The 21,660-nt window shown below is 36.6% G+C and overlaps 1 protein-coding gene across 1 annotated transcript; it reads left to right on the forward strand.

Annotated features, from left to right (window-relative positions):
- Positions 1–10,965: 10,965 nt before the first annotated feature.
- Positions 10,966–16,362, forward strand: LOC122657535 (DNA-directed RNA polymerases II, IV and V subunit 9A). The gene is made up of 4 exons (XM_043852264.1): positions 10,966–11,041; positions 11,247–11,322; positions 11,802–11,960; positions 16,216–16,362. Exons 1-4 carry the CDS (start codon positions 11,013–11,015, stop codon positions 16,294–16,296), a joined length of 345 nt encoding a protein of 114 aa, XP_043708199.1. The 5' UTR covers positions 10,966–11,012; the 3' UTR covers positions 16,297–16,362.
- The last annotated feature ends 5,298 nt before the right edge of the window (positions 16,363–21,660 follow it).

Consider the following 21,660-nt stretch of genomic DNA (forward strand, 5'->3'; position numbering starts at 1 on the left):
AAACAAGGAAATCAAACGATCTCTATTGACCAAAGAAAAACCAGACAAAAAACGAAGATGGAGGCGACGAACGAGCGAACGATTGGAAAGCAAAGGAGAAGAAGAAACACACACGCGTATGTGAGTTGGGGAAGGAAACTTATGAACTCTGGTGCAGCATTTATAGAAGGAGAGGTGTAAAACGAAGAAAATGAGGTGGCTTTCCTAAATTATTATTCTAATCCTAATCCTAATTTATTGTAGAGATTCTCCGGAAGCTACGAGGGAATCTTCCAACCAAGGGGAGAGAGAGAGAGAGAGAAAGAGGGAGAATGGTCAAGATTTCGGAGGATAGCGCGTCCGATTTGGATGACTGGTTGGTCGCTAAAGTTTAGCAACCTCCATGATTATTATCTACTTTGGATTTTTCCCTCCCTCCCCCTCCTGTGAGTTGTGACCCGTCTGTCATATTTGTTTTGGTGAAGACCCGTCTGTCATATTTGTTATTTCTTAATCACTTTAAGGCAAAAAGATTTTCTTAGATTTTCTTTGTCCATAGGGAAGTAAGAATTCCATTTTGGAAAAAGTTTCCATTCAATTATACATCCATAAAGTTGTTATTAATGTCTCCTATTTATGAATGGTTGCAAATATCTTTGTGATATGGGGTTGTAAACGGATCGGATTTGGTTTGGATAATATTATATCCGCATATACATCCGCATTCAATTAGCTATCGGACAGATTCAGATAGTACTAAACGGATACGAACACAAATATGGATGTGATATTTTATCCGTTTATATGTAAATATAGTTTTTCGGATAGCTATAGCCTATCTGTATTCACATCCGTTTAGCTTTTGGACGGACACAAATAGTGTTAAATAGATACGAAAATGGATTTCGACTATTCATTTACACCCCTACCTCTAGACACCAGTCGAAGCCCTCGGTCACATGATCGTTGCTAAATAAAAATTCGGTCCTTTCCATTTTTTACAGGTGATCTTGTGATTGGACTCTTAGGTCATTATCATATTTCTATCCTTTTTATCGAGGTTGAAACTACCCTCCCCTTGGCTCATTTGACCATATCGATCCCTATGACTGGTGAAGGCACACATGGTCCTATATGATATATAAAATAGTTATCAATATTACAGATCATGAATACTTTTGTATTTTAAAAGGATAAGTATAATTTTAATATGTTACGTAACAACATATAATAAATTTAAGGACAAAGCATATCTGGTTGGGCCAATAATATAAACTTATCAGTATCATTCCAATAATCTACCATGTGGTCTATTGATAGATTTTTTTCCACTCATATTTCAAGTTTTTTATTAAACAAAATTTGTCAAATGGAAAAAATAGAACTTTGAAAAATCTAAGAATATGAAAGAATGTATTGTAATGATTGGTACTTAGACATGCATGGACACCGAAGAATGCATTAAGTGATCCGTACTTCGGCATGCATGGACATGGAGATTCATGCCAATATGTGGGGAGTATATGATTGAATTTGAGTTTGTGACAACTGGCTTATTCAAAATGTCCTTCTATGAGGCCATGAAGTGATCTTTTTCCCTAAATATAGTAACTATTTAATTTCTTTTAAATTACCATATATTATGATTATTATTATTATATTTTCTTGATTAATATTTGGAATTATTGTTAACCAATATCTCAATGACAAAATCTCAGATGGATATTTGGCCTAGAATCCTCTACAAAATCTTGAACGTTTGATTGATCTTTATACATTGGTCTTCATAAAGTAGTACTAATTAGGTAATGAGGCATTTAATTGTTTTCAAAAGGCATCATAGAAATAGCTATGAAGGATTCCCCTTGATTCATTAGAGACACAGATTGATAATGAACTTTAAGGAAATAGATTATGAAGAGACACACTTAACTTGAAAAGATGGATTAAAAAAGAAAGACAGGGAAGATAATGGATAAAGTCTAAAGTTATTCCTTTTTATATGGCAGCCTTTACACAGTAATCCCACTAGCTAACTTGTCAATTATCTCTGTTTTTCTTACCTCAGCCCTTGTGAAACATTTTTTTTATTTTGATGTTACTCCAATGTATACTTAGAATTGGTAAAACAAAAATCGAATCATTTAAATAAATGGCCAAATCATTTATAAATGGTTTCAATTTAAATCGATTTTATAAGGGGTTTTTTTTTTTTTAGAATTCAAACGGCTATTTTTCATTACATATCTTTTAATTTTATTTTTTTTTGAAATGAAAGTATGAAGTATGAACTAAATACTTATATGTTTTCTTTAAATAATAGTTTATTTGTACCATTATATATTTATTAATTATCATTAATGCTTAATTGTTGTCATTATATTTTATTAATATTTGTTCGATTTAAACGGTCTCAATTTTAATATCAACATTAAAACTAAATCATTTATTAAACATTTCAAGATTTTGATGTAAACAGTTCGGGATTCGATTTCGATAAATGATTTTGATTTGATTTTGACACCTTTGAATTTTTTAGAGAAAATAAGATTCGAAATTTTTTTTTTACCTAAAATAATATTTTATTTTGATACGGTCGATCTGATCTCGTTTAATAATATTTTTTACTTAAAAAATCGCATCCATATCAAATCAGTCAATCTATATCAATCACATCAATGCTAATAAGGAGCGACCGATATGAAGGGTCCGATATAGATTCCTAATAAAGCTGTCGGTGTGAGTGTTTTTTTTTATGAATCTACCACAAATTTAATATGATGCGAGAAGTAAAGATCAAAATGGATCTTCACTTTGCTTTTACATCTGTTTGGGTTGATTAATCTAAGGTTTGACACTAACCATAAGATCAGAATCCCAATACCGGCATAGATATTCCTAAAAATTTGATGTTTAGGAATTCATTGGTATTCTCTATCGAACCCCAAATTATCTCCTCCTGTTCCTTGTTCGGTGTAGATCCTTGTTCCCCAATGCCTCTACTAAGAGGGAGTGGATCCCACCCAAGCAGGGGTGGAATGATCATTGCACCCCCTTGTTAGGGGTATTGGGGAATTGGGTTGGGCAGGGAAATGGAGGGGATAAAGATTCATCCATGCGTCCATGCATAGAATGACTTAAGTGACAACTTAAGGTTTTATTTATTTATTTATTTATTTTTTTAAGATATCTTAATTATGTATTTCAAATTTATTTGTAAAGTAAATGAGAAAGAGAATACTACCTGGGTGCATGCGATATGCTGTCCTACACCCAAACACAGGATAGTCAAAATGACCCCATGTTCTTAGGAAACTCCGCCTTTCCATGGGGGTTGTTGCTGTCATTTTCTCTGCTCCTATGTCTAGGTGCAGGGCACTTCATTCACTGAATGCGCCCAAATAGCATTTTTTTCTCCCAAAAAAGATATAAAAAAACGTGGATTGACTTTTCTTTCATCTAATAGAAGAGAGAAAATCTTTTTAGTCAAGGGATTTAACGTATTTCAGACCTTTAGGTGGTAAGAGTTAATGATGAGACTTGCTAATCCAAGAGTCCAATTATTAGCATCAAATTACCTTGAATAAGGAGATTTTCTCTTCACCTTAGGTGTTGAATAACTTGTGCCTAAAACATTGGTTTATTTGTAAGAGTGTCAATTTAAACCAGAATCAAAACTGATCATTTAAAATCGAATTGATAATTCAGTTTGATTTTAGTTTTAAGACGTGAAATTTCATTCAATTTGGTTTTAGACTTAAAAAATTTTGATTTTACTCAACCAAATATCATGTAAACCATATAAACCGAACCGAATAACATGTAAACCATATATACCAAACCTAAATCATAGTAAATTTTGTAATCATATGTCCTTATTGAGTTGTGTGAAATTATCTACAATTGATTTTTTTATTTTTTTTGTCATTGAATTGGGTAAAAAGTTGAAAAATATCAAATTTGACATCGTGGGATGAGACTGTATTCATGAGGTTGTAATTTATTTCTTAACTTTATTTATTTCAGCATCTTATATCCACTTAAATCGAATTTGAACCAAATTATCAAAATCATTCACTAAACGAATGAAACCAAATAAAAAAACCGAGTAAAATCGAAACCAAATAAAAACCGAATAAAATCAAATCGTTGTTTCAATTTTAGTTTATATATATTGTATCCTAAACTAAATCAAAACCCATCAAAAAAATTGAAACATAACCAATTGACACCCCTTGTTACTGAAACCAGCTTTCAAAAATATTAGTTTTTAACTTTTTATTGCAAGGGTTCTAACAACAAAAAAGCTTTTTATTGCAAGGGTAGCTTATGAAGTGATAATACCTTTCAATAAAGGGGCTCTGCTTACTATGCTGTAGCGCAGGCTGTGCCCAGGCACATAGGGGTGGACGCAATGACCACCGTGTCCCCGTGAGTGACAAACCCATGTGTCTGGACGTATCCTGCGACACAAAAAACATTCTCCCTATCTTCCAAGATTCTTCGGAGACTTTGGGCTCATCCCATCCACTAGCTTTGCCTCTTTAATATTTGAAAAGGCGCAAGACAACAACCCTAGCTTCAGGATAAACTAGATTTTCATGAATTTTTAGTAAGTTACATCATGTCTACCTCACAGATTGCCTTACAAAACTACAGATGTCGTGCCGAGTTTACTAAAGTCCAAGATAATTTCAGCTAACATTATCTTACTTAGGCTAATACTAATATCTAATTGATTAAATTATTGGATTTTTCTTATTTTTTTAGATAATGAAAGCACATCTTTAATCCCGGCCCAAATGGGACCACAATGAGACCAAACCAAATTGTGATTGTGATGCTTTAATTATCTTCAAGATTATATATTATTGATGACTCTATTATTCAATGTGTTTGATCATTGATGTTTGTTAACAATTAAATTATTAGTTTTATTAAAGTGGTTCATTTCATTATGCCACATGGAATGATATGTGGTTCTTTTCATTATATATGTTTTAGATCAGGCACATGTCAAATTTTAGAGTCTAATTCAATCGAATTTCTTGTTGTGTATTGATATGTATATCCATGCACACTTACAGTATTTCGACCGCTCATGTACAATCTCCCATAATCCTGATTTTAAAATCTCTATTTTGTAATATAGAAAACTCTCTTTGATTTAAAATTTTACATGTGAGTATGAGACCTTAGGATCTATTTGTCCACATAAATTTTTTTTTTGGTAATTCTTGTCCACAAAAATTTAAATCTCATCAGGTCTGTCATGTGACAAATATTTGGACTGAAAAATATGAAATAGATATCGTTTTTTACACGATGGTAGAAGAACCATTTCTTCCGAAGTCCACCACTTACTTTGAATCATGCATATCAAGGGTTTTTATTGCCTATATTAGATAGATAATATACCAATGGATTAATCACTCGTCACAGTTTATAATGTCATTTAAATCATATGACTTACTATGTAATAGACCTTTATCAGATAATTTGGATCAATAATTAAATTGGCCAAATTTAAGTTTTCAGTACTCATTTTGAAGCTTTATATTGTCATTTGAAAAATTCCAGAAGGTCGGTCACTAAACTAAACTGTCACATGACATAAATTTTTTTTTTTATATTTTAATACTTTGTGAAGAAAATGTTAACCACACCCCTAATATAATATGTTTAACAAAACACACTCAAATACGACTCTCCAACCATATCTAAGATTTTGAAAAGCTACAATTAATACAATATACGTGCAGAGATTACTCACGACATAAGAATGAGCAATCACATCAATAAGAGGGTGAGAGACAAATTCATTTAATAGGGAGCCCACATTTTATCTGAGAATAAAAATCCTCACTCTAATGTTATCGGGATTTTCTTTATAAAATATTAAAAACAGCTGAGTTGCCTTTGGTATTAGATTGATTATTAATTAATTTTTATAATATGATTTTTATGCACTAAGAGCCGGCAAAGTGACCTACCCACCATGGATTATGTTGGCCACCATCAGCCTCCAAATTGATTATAATGCTTTGTGCAATAGTAAAACCATGGCCTCCTCTAGGAATTGTGAAAGGATGTTTCAACTTCAATTTTCAATACGAGTAAACTAGAAGAACTTTTTAGCTTTATAGATAAAGGTACAAATTTCTTTTTGAGTCCAATTTGGTCCAATATGGAAAGCAATAAGGATCGTGATCCTCTATGGTGTACTGTCCATAGTGGTTTGAGTGGTGTATAAATAAGACAAGATGCAATGACCGCCTTACCCTCACTCGGGCAAAGCGATTGGGTAGGGGTAAGGCGATCATTGCACCACGCCCTGTTTGTCCGCTACTCAAGCCGCTACAGGCAGGCATGCCGTAGAAGATCTGGATTGAAGCAATAAACATGTCAAAAACAAATTTTCTACCTCTCAAAGTCTTGAAAGCAGCCAGCCACCTTAGACATTAATTGGCCATATTCAAATGGGTTTTTTGCTAGTCTAGCTAATAACAAGGATTACAAGGTCAACTGACCCATCTATTTGAATGAGGAGATTTAAGTTGCATTTGGTATATATTCTTAGAATGTATTTTAGGTTTATAATGTATTTTAAGAAATCATATCAAATAACTTATATTTGATCCTAAACATCTGGACCCACTATTTAGTTGAGGCATATTTATCAACTCATCTTTCCAATTTTAGGCACCTAGTTTGCTGTTCCCATCAATCCAATTTTATCCCTATGCCCTCCTAAGGATCTCAACATTAAATTGTGGCTAAATAGAATGAATTATTCAATATACATTGAAAACTTTTGAAATCATGTAACGGACTTTTTGAAATTAAGACGATGTTTGGTATGATCATATTTTGGGACGTATTATTGACCTAGGAAGCATTCCAAGAATGATACATATATGAATTATAATTTAAAATTTATCTAAGAGCGGCAACTTTGTTTGAAAATGTGAAACTATTAATGATAGAAAGAAAAAACACTATACATGAATGAGTTATAGGCTAACTAAATGTTATTGGTGAAGCCTGATTTTGGTCCAGAATGTGTGGTTGAGATCTTTGGAGGACCATTTCGGTCTCGAAACAATCTCGGATTACCAAAAATAGCGTACATCATTGCCGAGGGCAATGTGTTGTGTTGGGCTCATCGAGATCTTCGAAATGGTATATTTTAGAATATATGTTATATTTTTGTCCGACCCTATCCAGTTTGATAATTTCTGGGTTCAGGGGGTAGTTCTGTACTTCCTTGGATTAGGGCTTCTCTATATAATGTTCTTATCTCTGAGATGACTGTAAGAGTGATTTTGTAACATTTTCAGAGAATAGTGAAATTCGTTCTGTTACTTGGCCGTAGATGTAGTTTCCATTTTGAGAGTGAACCCGTAAATCCTGTGTGTTTGTGTGTGCTTGTTCTTCTCTAAGAGGGCGTCGTTTTTCTTAACAGTAAAAGGCTCTCTATCCATCCATCCAATGTTCATACAAAAAAACTAAAGATTAGTCCATGAGTTCACTGGTCAGAAATCTATGCCTCAACTAGACATACTATCAACTAGACCTTGGTTGGCATCAATTTGTAATTTATTAAATAAGATAGAAAACAAAATAATAAAGAAATCCATCACTATTAGATTATAAAGAAGTGCAACTAGCACAACTATACACTTACCCACTATGGATTATGCTGGCCGCCATCAACCTGCAATTAGATTTTAATTGTTTGGGCGATAGGAAAACCATGGCCTCCTCTAGGAACTGTGAAAGGATATTTCAACTTCAATTTTCAATATGGATAAACTAGAACAGCTTTTGAGCTCTAAAGATAAAGATGTAGCTTTTTTTGAGTCCAACTTGGTCCAACATGGAAAGCAAAAATGCGTACTTTTTAAAAACAAATTTTCTACCTCTCGACTATTGCAAGCAGCCAGCACCTTAGACACTGACCATATTCAGATGGATTTCGTTAGTCTAGTTAGCTAATATCAGGGATTACAAGGTCAATTGACCCATCTGATTTGAATGAGGAGATCTAGGCTGCGTTTGGTATGCATTTTTGGATCAATAATGCATTAATTTCAAGAAATTATATCAAACGTAACTTTGGATTTTCACCCATGACCTTAAAGATCCACTATTTATTTAGTTTATATATTTGTCATCTCAACTTTTCAACGTCAACATCTTGTGGGTCCTGGGCACTCCAACTCCTGAAGATCTGAACTCTAAATCATGTCGATCCAGGGCTTGTCCTGGCGGTTCGCTACTCCCTTGGGAGAACTGCGTCAGGCGCTTGATCGGTGGTTCAAGTCTCCATAGCGACACCTAGTCCACATTTAATTGCTTTCCAAGAAGTGGATCCTTTGGGTACCATATTTGACCCCTTGTGGGTCCCCTCATTGCCTCCTTGTGGGGTCCTGTTGAGGTTGATGGTAGGTGGGCCCTTGAATTGCACCCCAAAAAAAAAAAAAAAAAAAAAAAAAAACTCTAAATCATGGTTAAATAAAATGAACTATATAACTCTACTTTGAAAACAATTGAAATCATATAGTGGACTTTTTGAAATTAGGGTGGCGTTTGATATGATTTCTTTTGAATGCATTATCGATCTAGCATGCATTCCAAGTATCCAAACCAAATGTAGCACTAGAGTTTGACTAGATTTTACTTTAAATTGTTTCTACCAAAAAAAAAAAAAAAAACTTTAAATTGTTAGTTCTAATCTTTTAAAAAAACTTTAATTTATATTGTATTTTTATTAAATCTAATAATGATGCATATAGTTTAAAATTTATCCAAAAGAGATAACGTTGTTCTTCGAAGAATGTGAAACTATTAACAATACAAAAGAAAAATCGTATACATGATAGGGTATAGTGTTATACGGTAAAAATGTGTTACTACCACACATTCCCTAACTAAGGACTCTCTATCCATCTTTGTTCAGAACAAACTAAAGATTAGTCCACAATTTCACTGTATAAATATCTATACTTCAACTAGACATACTATCAACTACATATAAAAATTCTTTGTTGTAATACAGGGTGTGCGATGCATATTGGCACACGTGGCCTCTGCTGTGCCATAGAATGTGCACCACACACCCTGTAGTACAATAGAGGATCCGGATTCATCAACTACACCTTGGTTGGCATCAATTTTTAAGTTATTAAATTATAAAGTAATCCATCACTATTAGTTTATGAAAGAAGTCCAACAAGTACAACTATACATATTAATTTACAATTCTTGCTTAATTTTTTAAATCCATCCACTCTTGTTTTTGTTGATACCAACTAATTGTTTTTTTTTTTTTTTTAAATTAAACATAAAAGTTGGGGGAGGGTTCTTTGTCAATCATAATTGCTAAAAATTGCCAAAAGGCATCTTTAAAAAATACTCAATTTTGGTACATGTTTTCCACAACATTATCTAAGTACGAGTGATGATAGACAATTTGCTTTCTCCATGTGTTCTTACTGTGGTTCTATATTTGTTCGAAAAAGTTAATTCTTTATGGGCCTATATACACAGCTAGGCCCATTCAAGGTTTTAAAAAAGGGAAAGCCTCATACATAGGAATGCAATTGGGCCAGGCTGGTTTTGAAACCCATGTCCAAGGGTTCAGCCCAAGCCTGGCCCAACTAGGTTGACTCTATTTTTGTCATTTGCATGTTATTGTGTACACAGTAAAAGGGAAAAATAAATATTTATATATTTAATATATTAAATTAATAATATATGATACTTAACCTTTTTTTTTTTTTTTTGATAGAAATATATGATACTTAACCTATGGCCTTTATTTTGCAAATATACATAGGGGTGGGCCAGGCCCGGCCCAATTAAGCACTCCCTTGCCCAGTTTAAAATCTTAAGACGGGCTTTGGGTGGGCTAGATCTCGTTGGTCCAGAAGACCTGAGCTTAGACCCGGCCAGCCCTATCCTAGGCCTGAAAATCCCAACCTTGGTCCAATCAGGAATGAAAAAACCCAACTAAGCCCTTACTTCAACAGATACGTTCTGCAAAGTAAGCAAGTTGATTTCTTCACTCACTCTTTCTTGATTAAAAGTCAAATTCAATTCATTTTATGGCACGCCTACGCATCTTTAACTCGCGCCATCAATGTCAAAAAAATTGGTGGAAACACCTTTCCCATTCTAATCCAAAGGATTAGTTGCCTTTAGATGTAGAGATTCTTTCTTCACCGAGTACCAAGGCATTGGAAAAAACCCACTCTTTCTTGATTAAAAATCAGATTCAATTCATTTTATGGCACGCCTGCGCATCTTTAACTCACGCCATCAATGTCAAAAAAAATTGATGGAAACACCTTTCCTGTGCTAATCCAAAGAATATATGTTTTTAGATGTAGAGATTCCTTCTTCATCACAGGTATACAGAAACTTGGTTCTGTTCCAATATGAATTCTAAAAAATCTCAATTTTATAACACTCTACGGAAGTACAACTCTAGGGTTTTTCCTCTAGTCGTGGTAGAAAGAGATTCACATCTCATAAACCCCTGCTGCCCAACATAACATACGGGCAGAATATGGGATTGATCTGAGTCACCACTAAACTGTTACTAATTACCATATTCTCATTTGCGCCCCCTATGGGAAGATAAAGATCCTCAGATCGGGTGTAACCTAAGAAAATCTGGAAGGTGAGGTTTTCGATACCTCGAAGCAGCTTGAATCGGAACAGAATCGGAATTGGAATCGGGCTCGATCAATTCCAATTCGAATAAGCCGATTCGCCACCGGTTATAATTTATTTGCATCCTCTCAAAGCCAATAGCCGTTGGTCGCCCTGCTGAAACCTGAAACACTCGCCGCACTATACCGCTAAAGAGTTGGGAGGCTAGTAGGAACTGAGAGTTGAGTTGGGAAGGAAGTAGGAACTGCAGGGCTTGGTGGGAACTCGATAAACTTTATTAAGAGGGGAGAGAGAGTCTCAGATTTCAGATTTATTAACGCTCAGACTCAAACTCACACAACAAATCGATCAGAATGAGTACTATGAAATTTTGTCGAGAATGGTAAGCCACATTTCCTTTCCTTTCCCTTTCCCATTCATACCTGCATCCATTCCGGTATGCATAATGCGTATGTATTCATCCATAATTCTTCACCTTTGGATTGGGGAATTACAGTTAATCTCTTTCTTTCTGTCTTCTTCTTCTTTATTGACATTACTATTATTAGTATTGGTATTCTTGTGATTGATTTGATATCTCTTATCAGCAACAACATTCTCTACCCAAAGGAAGACAAGGATCAGAAGATCCTCCTTTACGCTTGTCGAAACTGCGATCACCAGGTTCCAATCTTTCTCTTTTCCATGTTATAGCTTTTCTTTTCTTAACTCCCCACCTTCTGCTGAAAACATAAAATCGGATGATATTTCTGCTTTGATTGGCCGAGGCATTAATTTACTTGCGCGGGTTTTTAACGGAATTAGGGTTTCCTTCTGTAATCTTTTCTCTACTCCATACTTTCCTTTTCCCCTTGCTTCGGGAGTTGTAGAGAACCCTAATTACTGTAGTATCTTTGCCAGAGGCGTGCCTGCCACAAAATTAGTTACTTTACTTAATAATATTTGATAGTGAGTCTGCCTGGATTTATTTAGTTGCCCCACTATGCTAGTAAAACAAATAGGCTTGGAAAGAGAATAGTTTACTGGGAAGCATGTTTTGCAATAGTTATCAGTATGCCCTCAATGTTTTTACTCAGTTGTGGGGCAAAATGAAGAGTCTGAAAAAGGAATCAACCCCCCCTTTTCTTCTTTGAATTGTGCAGGAGGTTGCTGATAACAATTGTGTGTATAGAAATGAGATACATCACTCTGTTGGTGAGCGCACTCAAGTCTTGCAGGATGTAGCTGCTGATCCAACTCTACCTCGAACTAAATCTGTTCGATGTACTCAGTGCAACCATGGAGAAGCTGTGTTCTTCCAGGTGATTTTGAACTTCCTATATCCTAAAACAGGATTTTTTTTTTTTTGTTTTGTTTCGATTACCAATTGATTGATTGGATAACTCACCTCAACTAATTTGATTTATTTTTTAAGAGGGGGGGGGGGGGGTCGGGGGGGAACCAATGTGAGGAAAAATATCTTCCTTTACAAACTTAAAGACCTAGTATTATAGAGGTTTGGAAATAACTTGCAAACCAGTACTACACTTGGACTCCAAGTAAGATCAAGTGTCGGGCTTGAAGGGATGATGTCTTGCTGCAAGTCTGCTGTAATTTAGATGGACAGAAGTGAAGTTATGGGGGTGGAATGAAAATAGAAGGTTTCAGCCTGTGGAATGGGGTGGAAGTGAGGATAGAGTGGAGGGAATGAATGGGGGATGGTGTGCTTCAAAACCCATCAGATTGTGATGTATGGTTGTAAAGTTATGAGGCTCTGAAGTTGCAGCAACAATCAACTTGGAGGACAGGAGCAGTCTTCAATCAAATGGAAGTAGCAGCAGCAACAGCTTTGTATATGCTTGGAGAATAGCAGCAGCCTTCGATGGATCTTCACAGTCCTTGTGTTAATCACAGGGTAGCAGCAACACAACAGGGGATCGATTGCAGTGGAGGAGAAGATAGAAGAGAAGGGGGTAGCCGAATGGCTCTCTCAGCCTGGGTCCCTCACAGCTATCCCAGCTATTGAAACAAGAAGGTTCTCCTATACTTCGCTGGCAAGCTTGGCCAGAAAATTCTATTCTCAAAAATTGTGTTCGTTCCTTACAATAAGAGGCCTATTAATAGCTTAGGCAAGCTTACAATAAAAATAGAAACTACTACATCCTAACTAAAATAGAAGGTAACTAAAATTAGAAACTGTTAGGCTTTGTAATTTAGCTACATGCAACAAAATTAGAAACTAATAAATATAGTAACTACTAAAGTGCACCAATCCTAGTTGACTGGTCAAAGGAGGATCTATCAAAACGTGGGGCATCTTTGGTCCCTGTTTGGCTGGCTCGAGTTGGTCCTGCTGGGCGTGATCGAGCTGGTCCAGTTCTGGCCCAAAAAAGGAACTGGTTCAATGGGTCTTTTGCTTCTTCCTCTAGCTAGAATCTACATCAAAAGTTCTATAGGATTGTTGTACCGACTATGATGTATGAGGCAAAATATTGGGTAGTTAAGAAATGTCATATTGAAAAGCTATGTGTGACTGAGATGAGGATGTTAAGATGGGTGTGCGGAAAAAGTAGGAAGAAATGAACGTATTAGAGCTGACTTGGGAGTTGCCCCAATCAATGACAAGCTCCGAGAGTAATGTAGATCATAGTTGTCACGGCGTCTAGGCAACCCAAGGCGTTGGAGAGGGTAAAAAATCAAGTCGACACCAATTAGGTGAACAAAGCGTCCAAGGCGCCAAGTTGACTGAGGCTCCTGCATGCCTAGGCGACGCCTTGACAACTATGATGTTGATCGAAATATGAAGAAAAAGAAGCCAAAACACTGTTCATGTTACTGTTCATGTGAACAGTGTCACAACTCCTTATTTTGCCTTGGTGAGAAAATTATTAGAAGATTCTGTGGGGCCCAAGATCAGATTGTACGGTGCTTTATGCGCGGGGATTTAAAAGTTTAGTTTAGTTTCTAATTTCCGATTTAGAAAATAGGTTTAAGTTTCTATTTTATAATTTCTATTTTGAACCTTTCAACTTAGAGTTTCTATTTTAGTTTCATTACTTGTACCCAAGTCTCAGCCTTATAAGGGACTTTCTAATTTTTAGTTTCTATTTTGAAGCTCAATCCTTGGGCCTTTACATATTGTAACCTGCCCATAGAGGCACCCAACGATTTGAATAGTTGAATGAAAAAAAAATTGCTTTGAAGCAAAAGATTCTCTTGTCCAATGGCTGACATGAAGGGCTGGGAGGCCTGGCTGAGAGAGCCAAACTCCTAGGGCTAATAGGAGCCTGGCTGTGAGAGCTGAATCCTCCTATTCCTTTCCCTCTTCTTCTCCTATCTTCTCTTCTTGCCCACTCAATTCCCTTAACCTGCTCAATATCCTTTGCTTTTTTGTGACTGCAACTGCTGCAACTGATCACTACTGAAGTCTGGAAGCTGTTTTCCAAGTTCTTGGCTGTTGCTGCTGCTGCTCCCTGCGAATCAACTTGATTGCTGCAACTTCTGGGTTCAATATCTTCACATCTACTGGTCAGAATAAGCCAAGATTTGGAGGATTTTCTCACTGGCCCTGGACCTCTACTCGATCCTAATTCCAGTCCATTCTGCTGGCTGGTTTGGCCTGTAGGCCTTAACCTTCTATTTTGGGTGCAACTTCTATATCTCTCAAACCTCTCCATCAGAATTGATTGAAACTTTCAGCAGTGCTTCCCCTCTATCAAACACCACTCGACCTGAGTTTGGTCCCTTTTCAGTGGCTGGTTTGGTTTTTATCCACTGATTTCTACTTTCTAATTTTGTGGCCTGTTGATAACTTGTGATCTGATCATCCTATTCTGTCCCAGTTTAGAAGGTTTGCTGAATACCCTAGGACCTGCACTCGACCTTGCTATCAGCCCTATTGAGTGGCTGGATTTTGGATTACAACCTAGGCCTTATATCTGAGTTTTGGCCCTTGCTTAAATCCTGCTGTTTGGTTATTTTAGTTGACTGCTGTGAATTATTGTGGGTTTATTTGGGACTAAATTAACCTGATTTAGTCTTTACATTAGAGAGAGTCCTTTGAGGTGGTATGGTCATGTCCAACGGAGGTCTAGGGATGCCCCAGTAAGGAGGAGTGATATGGTCCTGATTGAAGGAGCTAAAAGAGCTAGGGGCAGGCCTAAAATGACCATAGGAGAAACTGTGAGGAAGGACGTGCATAGCCTAGATCTTTTACTAAGTATAACCTCAGATAGAGCCTATTGGAGGGCAAGGACCCACGTAGTAAACCCCGTTTAGCTGAGATTCTCCCGACTTGCTAGGCTGTGCCTCTTTCCTCTTACTTTCTTCCTCCATCTTTAATTTTTCTTTTTATTTTCCACCTTTCATTTGTCTTTTTCCATTTTTCATTGCACATCTCATCTCTCATCCCTCTTTTCCCCATCTTTCATTTGGCCTCTGTTTTCCCTACTTTGTTTTATTTGGATCCATGTAGCCGACCCCATTAAGTTGGGATAAGGGTGAGTTTGTTGTTGTTGTTTTGAGAACTAATGAACATAAAAGACCCCTATCACCCCCTCCTTTTTCTTTTTCTTTTTTCATTAAAGCCTGAAGAAAATATGATCAGTCCTGAAATTATGTTTTGAGTTAATATTTCTAGAAGCCAGAATATTAATACAAGCAGGAGGATTGGAGTCCACTCTCCTTAGTATACTGCTGCTTCTTCATGGCCAATGGATGTCCAGTAATGGTAAAGTAACTTACTGATATAACAAGTACTTTTGGACATCCTTGAAACTAAACATATCATTTCTGGGATCCATGGAGTACAATGTCATATTCTTCTGTCCATGTTGACAGACAGAACTCATCTGTTATGCAGTCAAAACATTAATAAAAATTGGACATGCAGTGCTGTACCCAGAGAAGCTCCTCCTGGGGCTGTGCACCAACTGCGGCCCATAAAATGACATTTAGGATCCATGCACAGGCTGGACTGCTTCATCATGCCCTTTGATAGACTTCATCTAGTAGAAATACAATTCCCATGCGGAAAGCCTTATTGATGTGGTGCATCACGTACCAACATTCAATTAGGTCCATATTCTCTTTATATTGCTTATTGTGAGTCATTCCATTCATGCACAGGCAGTTGATATAGAACCTTCTGAGCAAGATTCAGCATTTATGTGTTATGCCATGGCAAGGGTTAAACTCTTAGATTTGTACGAGTAGTAGCACTTCTGAGTTTGTTAACCCAAGCCTATTCGGAGTCATGAATTGATCAAGTTGTGCTTTATTTCCATATTCATATTCGACTTCCCCGCAAGCTGAATTCTGAGAATGATTTTTTTTTTTTTTTTCCCGTAGCAATTTGTTGTTATCAAGATCTAAAATTTCCTGTACTGAAAATTATGTGATTTGAAAAATAATCTGTTGAACTTCTAGAAACTCAGTTGGAGGTGCTTATATTTGTTTCTATCCTCTTTTCATATTGGTATCAAATTCATATAGATATCTAATATAGGCATACAAGTCATAAATCTAATCTCGGTTGTGCTGTGCTCATATTGTAATCCTGTTGATGCATATATGCAGGCAACTGCTAGAGGAGAGGAAGGAATGACACTATTTTTTGTTTGCTGCAACCCTAATTGTGGCCATCGTTGGAGAGATTGATTAACATGTGGATGACATTGACCGAGGTTCTTAAAGTGGGTGGACGTGTAAAGTTTTAATTTGATAATGCATTTGTCTATTGTCAGTACAACGAAGTGTATGCTGTATTTCGATGGTCATAATTTTTTTTTGGGAAAATATCACGTAACTCCCCTGAGGTATGACTTATGTACACTTTCATACGTGAGGTTTGAAAAATTCCATGTACCTCCCTTGCTTTCCAAACTAAGTAACAAAAACACCCACTCCGTTAATTATAGACGTTAAACGTTAGACTTTTGATTTAAATGGCCAAATTGCCCTTGGATTTGAAAAAATATAAAATTCAACCATCTTCCCCAAAATAGATCAAAATGCCCTCATCTTCGCTAATTTCCCCAAAACCTGAAAACCTAAACCCATTTTAGGATTTTAAAATGAAGGCAAAACCAGAGGGCCGGAGGTTTGGATGTTACTGGCGAAGGATTACCGTGCCTTGGCGACTGTGATGCCGGCATCAGATGCTCCCCTGCAGATTCCAAAATTGGTTGGCTTCAACCAATTTCTGCAAAATCTTCACTCCAACATGGCCAGAAAGGTGGCCAGAAAGGAGAGTGCGCCAAAGAGATTTTCAATTCTCAAGCTTTTGTTTTACAGATCAATGGTCCCACCTTGACGTTCATTTAAATCCACTCTCTCTTCCTTGTTCTCTTTGTTGCCCTGCTTTTTTTTTCCCCCTCCTTCCTCCACTTCTACTCACTGAACTTTAAACAAGGAAAATTGGGTCTTTTTTAAACAAAGCAGAGAAAGCATTATTTAAAAAAGCAGAGACTCATGCACATGGCCACCCTCCGGTCTGCGCAGCCCTCTTCCCTATTCTCTTCGAAGACGCCAGCCATCAGATGAGATGCTTTTGAAGTCTCAGATCTATTGCCAACGAAAGTGAGAGGAACCGGAATGGGTTTAGGGTTTCAAAATTGCAGGTGGAAACCTGTAAATTGCAGTTAAACGTAGCAGCCAAATGCTCCACAACTTCCGGTGAACGACCTCTAATGTCCAACGATTAAAATTCTGGCCTGTGATGCCGGTATAACTGATCGGCTACTGTGAATCAGGGAAAAAAACCTTTTAGGGTTTTCAAAAAACAGAACTAGCTGCCTCTTGCTGATTCTTCTTCTTCTAACTGATAACAGCCCTTACCAAATTAAGTTAACGAGACTCCAGAATGCCGAGAAGGGAGTGAAGAGGGTGGGAAGTGAGAAATTCTCTAAAACAAAAAGTACTTTGGTGGAGATCCAGCGGGAAAAAGGAAAAAATTGTGTACTTGTATCGCTTTTTTCTTCTTAATCCTATATTTAAACATCTTTATTTACGCTCTCACTCCATTAATCATTCCTTCTTATTAAATTGCTTCTTCCTATTCACATTTCTGAAAATTGAAACTCAAAGAGACTCCATTGTATATTTGTATTTGTCGAAGGAGAAAGCAATAGGAAGATTCGCTCACTGAATAACCGCTTTATTCTTCTCTGCAACATCTCTTCGGTATTTTGATTCAGTTTTTGGGGGTGGGGTTGGGTTGTAGGAAGGATACAGGTCGCTGGAACATGGTTATCACTCATCGGGGATCTAAAAGTCACCCGTGAGCTAATTTGGCCGTGGCTGGAGCCGATAAGCAACGATCAAAGGGGATTTTCCCCTATTTTCCTTTCTGGTTCCTTATTTCATGTTTAGGATTGAAGGGTTTCAAACCCTAATTTGGGGAAGAAGATGATGGCAATTTGGCCATTTAAATCAAAATTCTAATGTTTAACGTCTACAATTAACGGAGTGGGTGTTTTTGTTAGTTTGGAAAGCAAGGGAGGTACATGGAATTTCTCAAACCTCGTGGGTGAAAGTGTACATAAGTCATACCTCAGGGGAGATACGTGATATTTTCCCTTTTGTTTTTTTGATAGATGATGGTCGTAATATTTGGTTACAAATTTCAAGAGAAACCATCAATATCAGCCTTAAAGTAGTCAAAGCCTCTAAACATTAAAATGACTGTTATGAGGCTACTTCTACACATGTAGGAAGAATCGTTGTTGTCTACAGTAGGAACCAGTGTGGTTCCCTAGTGCCTCTCACAAGAGGGGGTGGGACCCACCTGGGGCACCTGACCTAACACTTTGCCCAAGTGGGGTCCACCCTCCTCTTGTGAGAGGCACCTGGGAACCGCACCGGCCAGGGAACCGCATACGATAAAAATTCATGGAGTGTGTGTGTTATGTAGGCAGCATTCCTTTAAAGCGACTGTTCTAAGGTTACCTCTACACATGTAGAAGAGAGTGTGTCATGTAGCATACGTGTGTGTGTGCGTGTGGGCATGGGCATGGGCATGGGCGTGTGTGTGTGTGTGTGTGTGTGAGCTGTTGGTCCTCCTCTCGCCCTCTCTCTCTCTCGCTTTTCAGTTGGTGAAATTTCTCTTTTTCCACCAGTTATGAGTTGTCAAACATGTTATTTCTCTTATGAGTGAGCATTTTCTGTGGGGGACCGCATGGGCCGCACGTGTGGAAACCAATGAAAACGCACACTCTGGCATCTGGGGTGAGATTTCTGTCTTTTATGGTGGCGGGGAGATTATTTTGCAAATTTTGCCCCCCATTGTGTCTGGGCATGGCCATGTTATTTCTCGTAGAAGTGTGTTCTTTAATAGTAGAAATTTGCAAAAAATCCCCTTAATAAGGAAACATGAAATTATTGCCAAACGCAGCCTAAGTTTCCTAGAACTATTCCTGAATTGGAAACCTGATCGAAATTCCAATTATGAATCGTAAACCCAAATTCCAAAAAAATAATTGTCTTAGAAATGAGTCAAATGTGTTTTCCCATGCGCGAATGACACTTATTAGGAGAAGTAGAAGTGTGTCAAACGATAAAAAGTGAATGGCCGTAGAGTTGGTACTTGGATCGGCTGATTTCAATACATGTCCGATACTATATCAGGGGTATCGTCGATATCAGGAAGGGCTGATTTCAATACATGCCCGATACTGTATCAGGGTATTGTCAATACCAGAAAGGCTCAATTTGGTTGCAAGGGGAATTAAAGGGCAGTTATGGAAAATTTTTCAAACCTAAAAAAGAAACTTTTATAATTATTACCCCATGTGGTTGTATAAATTACTTCAATTTCTTACCATATATAGTAAATATACATTTTACATGTAATATTTATTTTATATTTTAAATCAAAGGGGATTAGATGCAAAGTAAAGTGAAATTTAATAACCAAATATGGAATGATTTAGAGTTATTGATATTGTCACATGGTGTCATATGGGATAATGATTATAAAAATTCTTTTTTTAAGTATGAAAATTTCTCTTCCCTTCCCTTTAATTCCCCTTGCAACCAAACGAAGCTTAGTATTGGGTAAGAGTGTCTCATCTAGGGATGTAAACGGATCGGATTCTGCTCGGATAGTGCTATATCCGCATCCACATCCGATTAGCTTTTTGATGGATTTGGATAATGTTAAACGGATACGGATTGGATATTTTATCCGTTTACATATACATATAGTTTTTCGGATAGCTATAGCCTAGCAGTATCTGCATCCGTTTAGCTTTTGGACGGATTTGGATGGTGCTAAACAAATATAGACACAGATACGGAAATGGATTTGTTGGGTAATTGTATTACAATTCCTTACAAATAATTGAAACAACACGAATTGCAATACAATAGATTAAGCAGTAGAAACTAGGCTTGACCTTTGGCTGAAATGAGAAGACCAAAGCTTGAATTTGATGTAGAACCACACCCGCAACAACTTGAACAAGCTTGAGGTTGAGTCACACTTGTGGTGCTGCCTTTAAGGTAATTGATGCCTCCTACTGCCAAGGAGTGTTTTGCACCACTACCCCAAGATAAAACAACCTCCAACTAGAAGATGAAGCAGTCCTTCTAGTCCCTTGAAGGAGCCAAGAGCTTCAACACAACAACCCTCTAACACACTTAGAAGAAAAGAGAGAGAGAGAGAGGATAATACTCCTAGTGATTGCTAAGTATGGGCATGAACATGTATCCAAAGATGTCTCTTACAAAGCAATTGGTTGGGTTTATATAGGCCCAAGACCAATCCTTGCATTCCCTTAGAATTCTCAAGAATAACCATCCACTTATGACCAAATTGAAGAATAAGATTTATGGGCATGAATATGGACATGAATTGGAGGTTAATTCCAAATTCATGGTCATTCCCCACTAAGGGTCATGAATGACCTTAAAATTCATTCATTATCCACTAAGACCATAAATGCCTTAAAACCCCAAAAATGGTCATTCTCCACTAAGGACCATAAAGGCCTTAATACCCATAAAGGGAGAGACATCACCTATGGCCATGAATTGAGAAATCAATCTCATTCAATATCCTTGACCCACCTTCCCACTCATGATAGTGACCATGAATAGACTTTAGGGTACCCATAGAATGTTACAACCTTTGGAATTACTTCTTTGATCACATGGGTCCCACACCATAACAAAGCAATCAAAAAATTTTGAAACTTAAAATAAAATAAAATATATTTTAAATCTAACAGGATTTCGGCTATTCATTTATATCCCTACTCTCATCTGACCTGATATGATCGATCCGTATCGGTGGCATCAGTCACTCGATCCAACCCATTTGGTAATAGTAAAATGTAGAGATGTCAAACTTTGCCCGAACCGGCAAAGCCGACCAAAAAATCCGATCCAAATCGAATCGATATTATCTGATTGGTTTTTGGTTGGGGTATGACGGGACTGTCTGAAAACCAGATCGCATCGAACTAACTGTTATCCACACCGAAAATTGAATCGAATGAAACCAACAAAAAATTATTGAGTGTGAGGTTCTTAATAGGTGAATTGATCATGCATTGATTTCAATATTATTAATGAGAAGATTTCAAGTTATAAGGGGAATTGTTATAAATCAAGTATAAGGTTATGAACCAAAAAATTATTTGTAACAATGCTTCCATTGATGTTATAAAAAAATTAGTTGGATAGTTAAATGAATGATTTGATAATAAGGTTCATTTTGTGATTTCAATATTAGTTATTTTATTTATCAAAAAAAAAAAATAGTTATTTTTTCATTGGTTAGTTATCCATTAATTTCAATAATAGTTATCTTTCTCATACAATACAATGATAAACAATGATTTCACTATAAATTCTATGTATCTATTGATTTTAATATTAATTATCTTTCCCTTGCAAATATATCTCTCTGTGTTCTGATGAACACATCAAATCAACTTTTAAATTGTCGTTTATTTTTTTTGATTTGGAGAAGATGATTTAAAGAGTTTTTATTGAATCTTTCCTTGGGAGCTATGAATG

The sequence above is a fragment of the Telopea speciosissima genome, chromosome 4 (genome assembly GCF_018873765.1).
Source record: "Telopea speciosissima isolate NSW1024214 ecotype Mountain lineage chromosome 4, Tspe_v1, whole genome shotgun sequence".
NCBI lineage: Eukaryota > Viridiplantae > Streptophyta > Magnoliopsida > Proteales > Proteaceae > Telopea > Telopea speciosissima.

Excerpts from the sequence above, each read along its gene's own strand:
- LOC122657535 (XM_043852264.1), top strand. The coding sequence starts at position 11,013 with ATGAGTACTATGAAATTTTGTCGAGAATG. Across the intron at positions 11,042-11,246 it reads ATGAAATTTTGTCGAGAATG|CAACAACATTCTCTACCCAA; the intron begins GTAAGCCACATT and ends ATCTCTTATCAG. Across the intron at positions 11,961-16,215 it reads GAGAAGCTGTGTTCTTCCAG|GCAACTGCTAGAGGAGAGGA; the intron begins GTGATTTTGAAC and ends GCATATATGCAG.